This window comes from Rhinatrema bivittatum, chromosome 7 (genome assembly GCF_901001135.1).
Source record: "Rhinatrema bivittatum chromosome 7, aRhiBiv1.1, whole genome shotgun sequence".
NCBI classification, from domain to species: Eukaryota; Metazoa; Chordata; class Amphibia; order Gymnophiona; family Rhinatrematidae; genus Rhinatrema; species Rhinatrema bivittatum.
The window spans coordinates 248769780-248782767 of record NC_042621.1 but is presented as its reverse complement, the minus strand read 5'-3'; the positions used below and the strand labels follow the sequence as shown (position 1 = coordinate 248782767).

The 12988-nt window shown below is 46.0% G+C and overlaps 1 protein-coding gene across 4 annotated transcripts in view; it reads left to right on the top strand.

Annotated features, from left to right (window-relative positions):
- PTPRE (protein tyrosine phosphatase receptor type E) overlaps positions 1–12988 on the top strand; it is a 557332-nt gene that overhangs the window by 494335 nt on the left and 50009 nt on the right. For 3 of the 4 annotated variants that reach the window (XM_029610013.1, XM_029610012.1, XM_029610015.1), the window contains one exon: positions 955–1080. The exons of the other annotated variant lie outside the window; for it this stretch is intronic. In XM_029610013.1, coding sequence (XP_029465873.1) covers positions 955–1080 — 126 coding nt within the window. The remainder of the gene's footprint in view (positions 1–954; positions 1081–12988) is intronic. 4 annotated transcript variants of the gene reach the window in all.

The window sequence follows — 12988 nt, the reverse complement described above, 5'->3', positions numbered from 1 at the left end:
TGTAGGTCCTCGCCTATGGGTTGCGTCAACCCCACCTCAGCCCAAGGGTCCATCTCCAACATGGCAGATTGTAGCACCCTTGATGTCTGCTTAAAAAACCAGCTCAATTCTATTGGCCCCCAGAAGCACAACAGGCTTTTGATTAGTTAAAGCATGCCTTCATGTCTGCTCCCCTGCTGGTTCATCAAAAGCCATATGAAATGAAAGTTAAGGAACTAAATATTTATACTCAAGAAGAAAGGAGAGATGGGGAGATATGATAAAGATGTTGAATATACCAAAGGTATACATATTGTATAAGAAGCCAGTCTTTAACAGAGGAAAGAATGTTCTAGAACAAGAGGTCACAGTATGAGACTCCAAGGGGAAAGACTCAGGAACAACATCAGAAATATTTTTTTATGGAAAGGGTGGTAGATATGTGGAATAGCTTCCCAGTGGAGATTGTGAGAGCAAAAATGGTAACAGTATTTAATAAAGAATGTGATAAACACAGAGAATCCTTAGTTGTAAAGAAGTGAGGGGAAAGACAGAGATCAGCTGGGGTCTGTGGCACGACACTAGATGGCCTTACCGTCTTTATCTACCATCACATAATTTATGCAGATTTTCAAAAAGAAGCTATGGAGTAGTTTCTTTTTGAAAATGAATACAAAGTACACGTTAAAAGTGCCTACATATTTTTCAACTATGAGTCCCTTTTAAAAATTGCACACCTCCCCCCCCCCCCGCATTGTAGATAGAGGAGTTGCATCCTGGGGAACATGAATAGATAGTGAGGACTAATTTTTTTCTGTTATGCTCAGAACCTATGAAAGGTGCACAGGGAATGCACTGAATTGATCTCACACTAAAAGCAAAGATAGTGAAAGTACGCTACTTCACCTATGTTGCAGTCTGAATTGTGGCAGGAAAGATCAAATCAAATTAAATATTTGCTGTTATTTTTTTCAGGACAAATGTTGTCAATATTGGCCATCAGAGGGCACTGTAACGCACGGAGAGATAAACATAGAGATCAAGAGTGATAGCCTTTCAGATGCCATCAGCATAAGGGACTTTGTAGTCACATTCAATCAGGTATTTTTGCCTATAAACCTTCTGTTATCATGTCATTTTTTCAGTTAAGGGAACATAGAATGTATTGAACATTTAACATCTCCTAAAGCCAAAAAAAAATATTGGAGTGCAGTTCACCTATTACTCTTTTATTTATTAACTGGAAGATATAGTTTATACGGTTTATAGTAACATTAGCTTGTTAAGGACAGCATGCTGGTGGCCACATTGGCTGCTGAGCTAGGCAAATGCTGCATTTGACCTCTCGCTTTGGCAGGAGAAATAAATTTTTTTCCCCTTGTATGTTCCAAGTATACTTAGGGAGCATAATTGTAGCACACAGTGCATAGTGGTAAGGTCAGCGAATAATTATTATGTGCAGCTTTTACTACTAATTTTCAAAGCAATTTTATGGACATAATTTTCAAAGCAATTTTATGGACATAAAATTGTTTTGAAAATGTTGAGGTAAAGTCCACTAGTACACACACAAGTTACATGCAGGAAGTTATACCTGTTACGTAAGTGGACCCTTGTCCCGGAGCAAGAGAACACCCACCTGAGGAACCTTGGTGTCCTTCGTCTCCGGAAGGTGGAAATCCCGGAACAGCCAACCCCTCAGTATCCTTCGCTAGGCCGCAGCGAGATCCATGAATAGATCAAGGATTACCAGATAAGCAGTCCAGGTTCCAGGCAGGGGTCAGAACAGAATGCAGCCCAGGCAGCGTGTAGTCCAATCCGGATTCTAGGCAGGAAGCCGGCAAGGCAGAGTCAAAGTCCAATCCGGGTTCCAGGCAGGCAGCAGGCAAGGCAGAGTCAAAGTCCAATCCGGGGTCCAGGCAGGCAGCAGGCAAGGCAAAGTCCAATCTGGGTTCCAGGCAGGCAGCAGGCAAGGCAAGTCAGGGCAAGCAGAAGTCAGAAGGAACGCACAGCACGAAAACACAGCAAACCGCGGGACCTGTTGTGAAGGCAATCCAAGTCTTCACTGATGGAGTTTAAATCTCCCTCTCTGATGACGTCCTCTTCCGGGGCCGGCCTCGATTCCGCAGCCCGGCCCCTTTAAGGGGCGGAGCCAGCTGCGGCTCTCCCGACGCTGTCTTCTGACGGCAGGCTGCCGTCACGCCACGGCCCGTGCTCCGCCGAGAGAGGGACCCCGTCCGGCTTGCGGGAGAGAGGTAGGGAGGCCCGAACGCATGCGATCGCGATCGGGCCTCACAACAATACCTGCTTCTAGCAATGCCTAAATTCTGCATGTAAACTTACGCACAGACTTTTGCAAAGCTCAGTCACATTACTCATATGTTCTCCAAGGCTATTTTATGCAAGGAAATGGCTTAGAAATTTACCCCCGAAAGTTCATATAGTAATTCTTCTATTGACTCAAGAACTATTAATGCCTGTAAAGAATTTAATTAGTTTATTGAATAATGTTGTTATTGTATGTGAAACAGCTGTAGATGCATAGTAAAAACCTTCCATATGTATGCAGTATGTAGACAAGTGCACACTTTACAAATTATTAAAAAGATATTGCAGTATTTTTTGGGTCCTCTAGGAAACCTGATTCACTATAAAGTTTTACTGGTTTTCTTCTCACTTATTTTGAGGGATTTTCACCAGTTCCTAAGAAATCTTTGGCAGGTGAAACAGGGTAGAATACATTTTTTGAGGTGTTTAGCTTAGGGTTGGGGAGCGGGGGAGGGAAGGGAAGGTGGGGTGGGGGGGAGGGAACAGGGGAAGGCAGCGTGGCTCAGCGCGCGCAAGGTGCAGAATTGTGCACCCCCTTGCGCATGCTGACCCCCGATTTTATAACATGTCCATGTGTGCATGCCGGGTAGCGCACGCACATGGACGCGCTCGCACATCTATTAAAATCTACTCCATTATATGCAGTAGTTACACAGTAATTCAAGCTGATTAGAACAGTAGGGGTGGGTATGTTACTGCATGAGGAAGATGTGTGCAGGCAGCTGTGAGAGCTCCTGATCCCCTCCCTGTGCTGTTGAGAATCTGATGATTGGGAGTGTTGTTATGCCTCACATGCTTGTATCCTGAGTTCCTGCAAGGAGAAAAAGCTGCTAGAAATCTGTTAAAGAGAGTTGTTATGGTTCTGTCTGAATGCAATAAATTCTGCATATTCAGTGAGGCTGTCATGGTCCCTGGAATACTTACTGAAAATACTGGAGAAAATGCTGACACTGAGACTGCTGTGGCCAGTGCAGTAAGAAATCAGTATTTATTTTGTTTTGTATGGTTCTGTAATAAATGAGAGAGACTGAGAGATAGAAAATAAAAAGAAGTAGCTACAAGAGTTTCTTACTAGAGATGTGAATCGTGTCCTCGATCGTCTTAACGATCGATTTCAGCTGGGAGGGGGAGGGAATCGTATTGTTGCCGTTTGGGTGTTTAAAATATCGTGAAAATCGTTAAAATCGTGAGCCGGCACACTAAAACCCCCTAAAACCCACCCCCGACCCTTTAAATTAAATCCCCCACCCCAAATGCCTTAATACTTCATCAACTTTGGGAGGGAAGTACTTACTTGCCCTAAACCAATGGCAGGAAAACCGGCACACTAAAACCCCCTAAAACCCACCCCCGACCCTTTAAATTAAATCCCCCACCCTCCCGAACCCCCCCCCCCCCAAATGCCTTAAATTACCTGGGGGTCCAGCGGCGGTCCGGAACGGGCTCCTGCAATTGAATTGTGTTGTCTTCAGCCGGCGCCATTTTGCAAAATGGCGGCCGCAAAATGGCGGCGGCCATAGACCAACACGATTCGACTGCAGGAGGTCGTTCCGGACCCCCGCTGGACTTTTGGCAAGTCTTGTGGGGGTCAGGAGGCCCCCCCAAGCTGGCCAAAAGTCCCTGGGGGTCCAGCGGGGGTCCGGGAGCGATCTCCTGCCGCGAATCGTTTTCCGTACGGAAAATGGCGCCGGCAGGAGATCGACTGCAGGAGGTCGTTCAGCGGGGGTTCCGGACCGCCGCTCCCACTTTGGATTTATAGCCTTGATTGATTGAATTTTGCCAAAATTGATTTTTTTTGGGGGGGTGGGTCTCAGAGCTCTTTTTAAAGTTAAAATTATAACTAAATAAGCATTGGGGACAAGTTAGAGGGGCTTTTTCTTTCTTCTGGCAGCCAAAGGTGGTCTGGGGTCTCAGAACGGGTCAAAATAACCCATTTAGAACAGGTACCCACAGCTTCCCCAAAGTGCCTAAGGTGGACCTGAAGATCCATATTGGCCAGGTCAGAGATGCCTAACAAAATACATTCTGTGTTTTTTTAGGGGGTTTGTGAGGTTTCAGAGGCTCTGCTCTGGAAATGAGCAGAAATGGAGAAAGGGGACCCAAAACAGAATAAAAGGGTGAAAAGTCTGGGATTAAAATGCCAGAAAACTCTAAATTAGGAATTGGGGGGTCCTCTACATATAAATATATATTTTTTAATTGCAGGATAATCTTCTCAATCATATTCATATAAACCACATATGAATTACTTCCTTATATTAACAAAGTATTCAAGATACTATTATCCCAATACTAGGAAATTATTAGGAAAATAGAGAACAAGTAAGATTTAGCAGTCATTTGAGCACAACACAGGGAATATTTAAAGGTAATATTCACTTTAAACAATTATTATTTCCACACTTTAAATTAAAAATTCCCCTCTTTAAACGTAATCACGAGTGGTTAAGAATGAGTGTCTAAATAAGTTTGAAGCTGATCTGGAAAACTGAAGACATATCTGACTTCTCTGTGTTTAATAAAACATCTACAAGGATATTTTAAATTAAATTGAGCACCTCTTTCCAAAACTTCTTTTCTCATATCGATAAACTTTTTCCTTCTCATCTGTGTAGTATGCACTACATCAGGAAATATTCTTATGGGGCATCCATAGAATTCACTTTTTTTTATATTTGAAATGCCTTTTCAAAATTGTATCTCTTTCAGCACTAGTTAAAAATTGAGCTAGCAGCTTAGCCCTAGTTTCAATTTTAGATTCATACGATTTCTCAAAGGAATCTGTTAAGTTCAGGTTATCTTTTTCCTCCAATTTTTCCCTTTCTTGCCTTTGCTGAAGATAATATATCTGAAAGATATTAGGCAAAGAATTTTCAGAATATTTTAAAATATTTTTAAATAACTGTTGAATAAATCAATTGGTGTTACAAGATGAGTTTTTGGGAAATTCAATATTCTGAGATTTAATTTCCTATTTTGATTTTCCATTATTTCAATTTTTCTTTCATAGTCTTCAACTGATTTTATCAAATTTATTTGAACTCCATGGATGTCCCCCACTTTCTGATCAATTACATTTACTTTTTTCTCCAAATTTTCAATTTTTTCCTGTGTATATATACTCTTTTTCAAAGCATCTTGAACAGTTAGCGTAAGATTGTTAATAGATCTTTGTATATTCACCATCATCAAACCTAATTCTTCAATGGTAAATTTTTGAGGAATAATAACAGAAATATCCCCAATACCAAATAGCTGTGTTTCCACTCTAGTTTGTTTAAAGAGTCCAGCAGTCCTTCCAGCCGCTAATGGAGACTGTACTTTCATATCTTCTTGACTTTGCACTTCTATATCAGAAGTTTTAGTCATATTTATATCATCTCCTTGAGTGTCAAAAGAATCTTTTGGTAAATGCCGATTTCGCAGAAGGAGGAGCTGGTATCTCTGGGGCCCCGGGGGTTAACGAGTCTCGTTAGCCAAATAGTTCTGTTCCTGCTCCTGAACTGATCTATTAGTGGCCCCCTCCGGAGTCAGTGTGGAAGCAGTTTGAAAACACTCAACAATACTAGGTTGTAACATTTTATTCGGAGTAGATGTTGATAGTTCTCTCAACTTTGCTTTCCTCTTGGTGTGAGGTATAGCGATTAAATATTGTTCTGTTGCGAATATTTACAAACCACAGTTAGTCCAATCATATATAGACAGGTATAAAGATATAAATCACTAGTTATCTGAACTTGATCTCTATGGCCGCAGAAATCGTTAGCCTCCATTCAAATCCATTCTAAGCCGGGCAAAGTCGCGCGCGACTTAGCCGTCGTAGGCAAGGTTTTAAAGCCTACCCGGCTCCTCCTCCTGACGTCACTGGTACCCAGATGCAGGAACCAGGAAATGTCTGCGTTGCACAGACCTTGCAGCAGCTGGGCTCACCAAGGTAATTAAAGAAATTTCGCGGGCCTTTCTCCGTTCAGACCCATAAAGAAAAAGTGTTCAATGGCGGCGTCTGTTGCTGGCGTAGGCAAGGTTTTAAAGCCTACCCGGCTCCTCCTCCTGACGTCACCGGTACCCGGATGCAGGAACCAGGAAATGTCTGCGTTGCACAGACCTCGCAGCAGCTGGGCTCACCAAGGTAATTAAAGAAATTTCGCGGGCCTCTCTCCGTTCAGACCCATAAGGAAAAAGTGTTCAGTGGCAGCCTACATATTTTATTTTAATGAAAGTCTGTGGGAATTTTTAACTATATTATGATGTTATAGGAAGTAGTTTTTACAGTAAAGAGGGACTAACACTGGAAAATGTTGTAAATTACTTTAAAATCCTTTCTAAATTATTTGGAAGAGAAAATTTGGATTCCCAAACAAATTTTCTCAGTGAAAAATAAGAAAATCAAACTCCATTTTGTCACTGGAATCCTGAGGAATGTGTCTGTATCTATTTTGCATAGGCCTTGCGCACGTCGCCGGGCCTATGCAAAATAGGCACGTCGCCGGGCCTATTTTGCATAGGCCCGGCGACGTGCACAAGGCCCGGGACGCGCGTATGTCCCGGGGCTTGAAAAAAGGGGCGGGGAGTGGGTGGGGCGTGACCGAGGCCTCCAGCACAGCGGTTGTGCCAGGGGATCGCGCGCTGGCACTTGGCCTGCATGCGCAACCTACGCTTGGCCGGAGGCAGGCGCAACTTTAAAAACAAAGATCGGGGGGGGGGTTAGGTAGGGCTGGGGGACGGGTTAGGTAGGGGAAAGGAGGGGTGGGGGGGAAGGAAAGTTCCCTCCGAGGCCACTCCGATTTTGGAGCACTTGCTCCTACCATGTGACAGGGGCCTACCAATGGCCCCTGTGACATAGTAAGGGCAAAGGGCCGTCGGCGCCATTTTGATTACTGGCAGCCGACAGCCCAATTGCAGGAGATCGCTCCCGGACCCCCACTGGACCACCAGGGACTTTTTGCAGGTCTTGGGAGGGTCAGGAGGGTGGGGGGTTGTAGTTAATTAAATTTAAAGGGTTGGGATGTTACGATCCCCCCTGTTGCTGCGCTACAGGAAGTATCTCACCTTTCCACTGGAGGCCGCTTCGAAGCCAGGGCCTCGCCTGTGTACCATCCAGGATTTGCTCCAGGGCCTGGGAGGCCTAGCTGTTCCTGAGGCCTGCCTGTGGCCTGCTTGGCTGTGTTTGGACTTCCTGGTTCGGCCACGCCCTTCTCCCTCGGGGCCGGCCCGCAGCTCTCCACCTCAGTTATAGGGCCAGCGAGGGGCGGTCCAGGTGAACTCCTTCCAGGGAGTTGCCCGCATACAGCAGTATAAAAGGACTTTCTCTTCAGTTCCTGTTGGCCTTCGGATTGGGGTTCACAGTTGTCTGTGTCTTCAAACCAGTCCAGGTCCTCCGTGGTCTCGCTTGTCTTGACGGCTCCCTGTCCTGTCTCTGCCTGTTGCCTTGATGTTTGTTCCGGATGTTCCTGATGTTTGTTCCTAATCCAGTTCCTGATGTTCCTACCTGCTTTAGGCTGCCAGGAGTGCAGCAACCTGCCCTAGACTGCCAGGAGTGCAGTAACCCACCGCTTCCTCTTCCCTGTGCTCGTCCCGCTCCTGCGGCTGTAGGACAGGGTAGTCCGTGACCAGTCCAGCCGTGCTGGCTGTGTAGGGCGCCCTGAGAGACAGTGCCAATGTCTTCCTTCCCAGCCCCTGTCTATGATGTCTTGCTTCAGCCCTCGTCTGTGATGTCTTGCTTCAGCCCTCGTCTATGATGTCTTCACTGTTCTAAGGACTCTGTCTGCCCTCGTCCTCTGTCCGGCCTGCCGCCCTATGCCGTTACCCAGCGGCAGGTCCAAAAGGGCTTGGAAGAGTCGGAGGACCGTTCATCAATCAACATTGCGTTGTTGGTTGCCATGGGCGTGCAGGTCCGGCTGAGGGTTAGACTCTGTTCCTTATCCCTGCTTCAGTACCTGCCCGGCTCTCCTCCCACGGTGTGGCTTGGGGCTCCTCCCTAAGTCTTGCCGTGGCCCAAGGGCTCACTCCCTATTCTAGAGGCGACCGCGCTCCTCGTGCTCGTAACAGGGATGGGTTTTTTTTTTGTTTTTTCCCACAGAAAGAGAACAATAAAAGTTTTCTGATCTGTGGAGTGGACCGAAATGTCCCTCCCCAGACCTGAAAATGAAATGGGGACAAAAACCAAATGTATGCACTCCTCTAATTTGCTCCATAAGATGCACAGACGCCTGGGAACAGAGCTGGTTTAGCACACCATTTTTTTTTTTAATTCCCCCCCTCTGAATCCTAGATATGTCTTATGGTCAGGTGCATCTTATGGAACGAAAAATTCGGTATATTCTCTCCAGTTGAACTGATCTAGGAGAACCAGAGTCTGATTCAGGAGAAGGTCTAGTTTACTGTAGTGGTGTGCTGCAGTGAGAGACAGACTGGATAGATGAAACTGTAAGCTTGTATATAGCAAAGCCGATAACAGAACCCACTGAGAAAGCTAAAAGAAAAGAAAGGGGTGACAAACAGCAGAGATGCTTCTCAAGTGAGAGGAACCATTTTGTTATTTATCTTAGGTGGAAATAGTCATCACTCTGCACCACGTTGGGAATAAAGGCAGAGTACACAGAAGTACAGATAATAGTGTTTTCTTACTTATAACATGCCCAGTATGAAAATACTTGGTGACACCTTCTCAGAATATGTATATAAATATACAGCCACTGGCTGTATATAAACCTTTACTCATTGCACTGTGGTAATAGTGTGAGAGGTGAGTGAAAGAAAGTGTGAAAATTATCCTCTCCATAAACGAGCAAGCATCTGCATTTAATTCCTTTGAGCTAGCAAGAATGAGAATATTTAATTATCTTTTGTTTTCCACAATCAGTTAACCCAGTTCCTGTTTAGTTGCTACGAATAAACACTGAGGGAGGTCACATGATGTGGTGAGAGCATGCAGACATGGTTCTGTGCTACTCCAGGGCAACACTCCCAATATCTGCCCCCATCGACCTCTCCATTATGGTGAACATTAATATTGAAGTCTATTGCGCACAAACTGACTGTTGGAGAAACGGTAACTTTTCTGAGAACTTACCTTGGCTGATGGTGATAAAAATGATCCACAAGGATAAGCAGAAATCAACGGCAGCAAGCAAGATGGCTGATACTGCGAGTAATCCTCCATTGCCGCAGAAGGCCACAGGGGAGCCAGGGGATCTAGCAGAAATAATACTGTCGGCAATGGATGTAAAATTAGGTAAGCTGCACTTACGCTTTGACAAGATTCAGTCCCTGCTTACCAATTACACGCAGCGGATTACTGAGGCTGAGACATAAATTGAGGGAGTAGAAGAGCGAGTGCAGGCCCTTGACCGCGATCTGGAAGTGGCCCGAATAGATGTGGCACAACATGAATCCATACTGGAGGATTTGGAAAATCGCTCCCGTAGGAGCAATCTTTGCTTTATTGGATTCCCAGTAGTGATCCCAGAGCAAGACCTGAGAGGCATTCTGGAGCGGTGGCTGCTGCAAGCTCTGAACTCCCCAGAGATGCTTGAGGTCTTCCAAATTGAGTGTGCTCACCATCTGGGGATACGATACAATGAGCAGAGAAGACCTAGGCCAGTTATCACCAAGATTTTTAATTTTTGGCAAAAGGAGGAGATCTTGCTGTTATACAGACAGCTTTGGGCCATAGAATATGAAGGGCAGAAAATATTATTAAAGGAATTGCCGGGTCTCTGGGCCAACAGCAGAATTCTCCAGGTCCTGCTGCAGAAGCAGACCCTGGTAAAAGAAGTCACCGTGCGTGTGGCTGAAGGGAGATCTATCGGGGCTGCACAACCAGAAGGAGTATGGGCCCGCACTGAAAGGAAGAGACCCGTCGAGCTATATGCTTATTTACTCTTTCGGATAATAGAAAGACTATGGGACATTCCATGAAGTTAGTGTTGCGGTCCCGGTCGCTAAGCTAGCGACCAGGTCCTTACCTTGTCTCCTGCCCCCTTCGCCACACCGGGAGCCGCGAACGCCGAGGCCTGCCTGGCCGCAGCGTCTCCATGAGGGAGATGCTGCTGAGGCCCGATTCTGGTTCCTCCCCCGCTGGGGAACGCGCGCGCGAAGGCCGGGGTTTTGAAGGTCCAGCACCCGGAAGTGCTGAACCACCCTCGGACTGACGTCAGACGCCGGCAGGATACTTAAGCCGGCGTCTGCCTCCTCTGCCTTGCCTTGCAACGAGGTCGCTCCTTCGTAGAGTGCTAGTTGCTGATCCTGACTTGCTCCTGTTCCTGCTGGTCCTGATCCGTTCCAGTTCCTTCTGTTCCTGCTCCTTCGGCTTGACTCTTCGGCTCCTGACCTCGGCTTACTTTGACTCTCCTTGCCTGCAGCCTGCCTCGACTATTGGTCCGTCCTTACGTCTCTCCGCTGCCACGCTCCTAAGTACCAGCGGCCCGGATCCCTACGGGCTCCTCCTGGGGGAGTCTCGGGTCTCCAGGGTGAAAGCTCCACCTCGTCCGCACCAGCTGTGTTCCTCCTCCCGGCCTCCGTACCGTCGTCGGAGCCGCCGCTCCACCAGGCCGGCCCAAGGGTCCACCACCAGTCTCAAACCGCAACAGTTAGCATGTGGCACATTTAAAACTAATCAGAGAAAGTTCGTTTTCACTCAACGCACAATTAAATTCTGGAATTTGTTGCCAGGGGATGTGGTTAGTGCAGTTAGTGTAGCTGTGTTTAAAAAAGGATTGGATAAGTTCTTGGAGAAGTCCATTACCTGCTATTAATTAAGTTAACTTAGAAAATAGCCACTGCTATTACTAGCAACAATAACATGGAATAGACTTAGTTTTTGGGTACTTGCCAGGTTCTTATGGCCTGGATTGGCCACTGTTGGAAACAGGATGCTGGGCTTGATGGACCCTTGGTCTGACCCAGTATGGTATGTTCGTATGTTCTTATGCGCGAAGAGGAAAAGCATGGGCTCCATGCCAGAATGAAGACGAGCTGCGAGTGCGCACATGCAGAAGAACAAGGAGCATCTTCCCCCACCCCTGAAAAAGGAAGAGATCCATTGCCCGTGCAGCTGCAAGGAGGAGGCGTGTAGGAAGGAGGAGGAGCTATATTGGGCCCATGCAAGGATAGTTGCTTGGAGATCTGTCCACCCTGGAAGAGGAGGTTGCTGTCATTGGTAGGTTTGGGGTGAGGACTGTGTGTGGAAGAAGGAGAGAAATGAATGTGCATGTGTGTGTGACAGTGCATGTTATGCCTATGATAGAGGGAGAGAAGTGTGTATGGGTGAAAAAGGGACAGGAGTGAGTGCATGTGTGTGTGAGCACATGTATGTGTGTGGAAGAAGGATAGAAGTTAGTATGCATATGTGTGTGGAAAAGGAAGAGGAGTGAGTATGCACGTGTGTGATAGAGGGAGAGAAGTGTGTGCGTATGAGAGAAAGTGCATGTATATGTGGGAGTGAACATGTGAGTGTGCTATTGTGACAAACTTTGGGTGCATGCTGCTACCCTCTCCCCCCCCCCCCCCGACAATCTCAGGGTGACAGGAAATCAAAAGTTCCCAGTTATGTGAATAACCAATACCTGCTCTCCTCCCTCCCCGCTCTCCCACCACTCCCTCCACATTATCTCCCTCTCCCCCCCCCCCCCCCACTAATCTTGAGAAATCTCAGGATGAACAAAACTCAAAAGTTCCCAGATATGGTTAAGAGTGGTATTCAACAATGCAGTTCATTTCTACAACATGGCTGCAGAAGCGCAAGCTTTCTTTCACACCAAGCTGAAAGAAACAGAAGAGCATACAGATTAGAAATGCCTAAACTAAGTATAGGAAGGAAATTTCCCTTTTCTTTGTAAAGAAACTATCATAATGGATATTGGACAGTATTCTGCTGATCTTATGACATTGAAACTATATTTTCTGAAGCAGGACTGTTTCATCAGTTGCGCAACACGAAATGGACAGCAAAGACTGGAAGCTAGGGGCATGATGTGTATTAAGCAAGTTGTTGGATATATTTTTTCTCTGCTTGTTGGGGATTGGGGCCCTAGCACATAATAACATACAGGTATCCTTAGCTCATGGTTGAGCAAATGTTTGAGGCTTTGGTGTTCCTTGGGGGCTTGGGAGGGGAGGGGGATGGCAAGGGAAGGGACAAGGAATGGAAGGAGGGGGAAGTAAATAAATGGTTATTTACTATGAAGGTCGGTATAAAAAACTGTTAAATAAATAAATAAATAAATATGGGGTAGAGTGGGGTAAATTAGAGCATGAGATTTATGGTGTCCCACAAAAACAGCATGATGCAACTGGACATGCTGCTGCTTTGGAGGGGAGGTGGGAAGCTGGTCAGGGCTTAGGTTGGGAGGCCTTGAACAGAATGTAGGTATGCAGGGAGATATTCTCATTCTTATACCTATGATGGATGAGGCCAAATAAATGGCTACCCACACTAGATGCAACACGTGAAATGTGAGTGGTATAGGATCAGTGGTTAAATGCTACAAGATATTAAAAGCTTTACAAAGATAGGGGACACACATAGCATTGTTGCAGGAGACCCACCTAGATGTATTCCTCCCAGCTGGGCTCCAAAAAAGCAAGAGTAATGGTCCTATTTGGAAAAACTATCCCTTTTCAGGAGACTAAGGTAACCTCCAATGGTGAAGGCTGGTATGTGATTGTGGAAGGTGTCTTA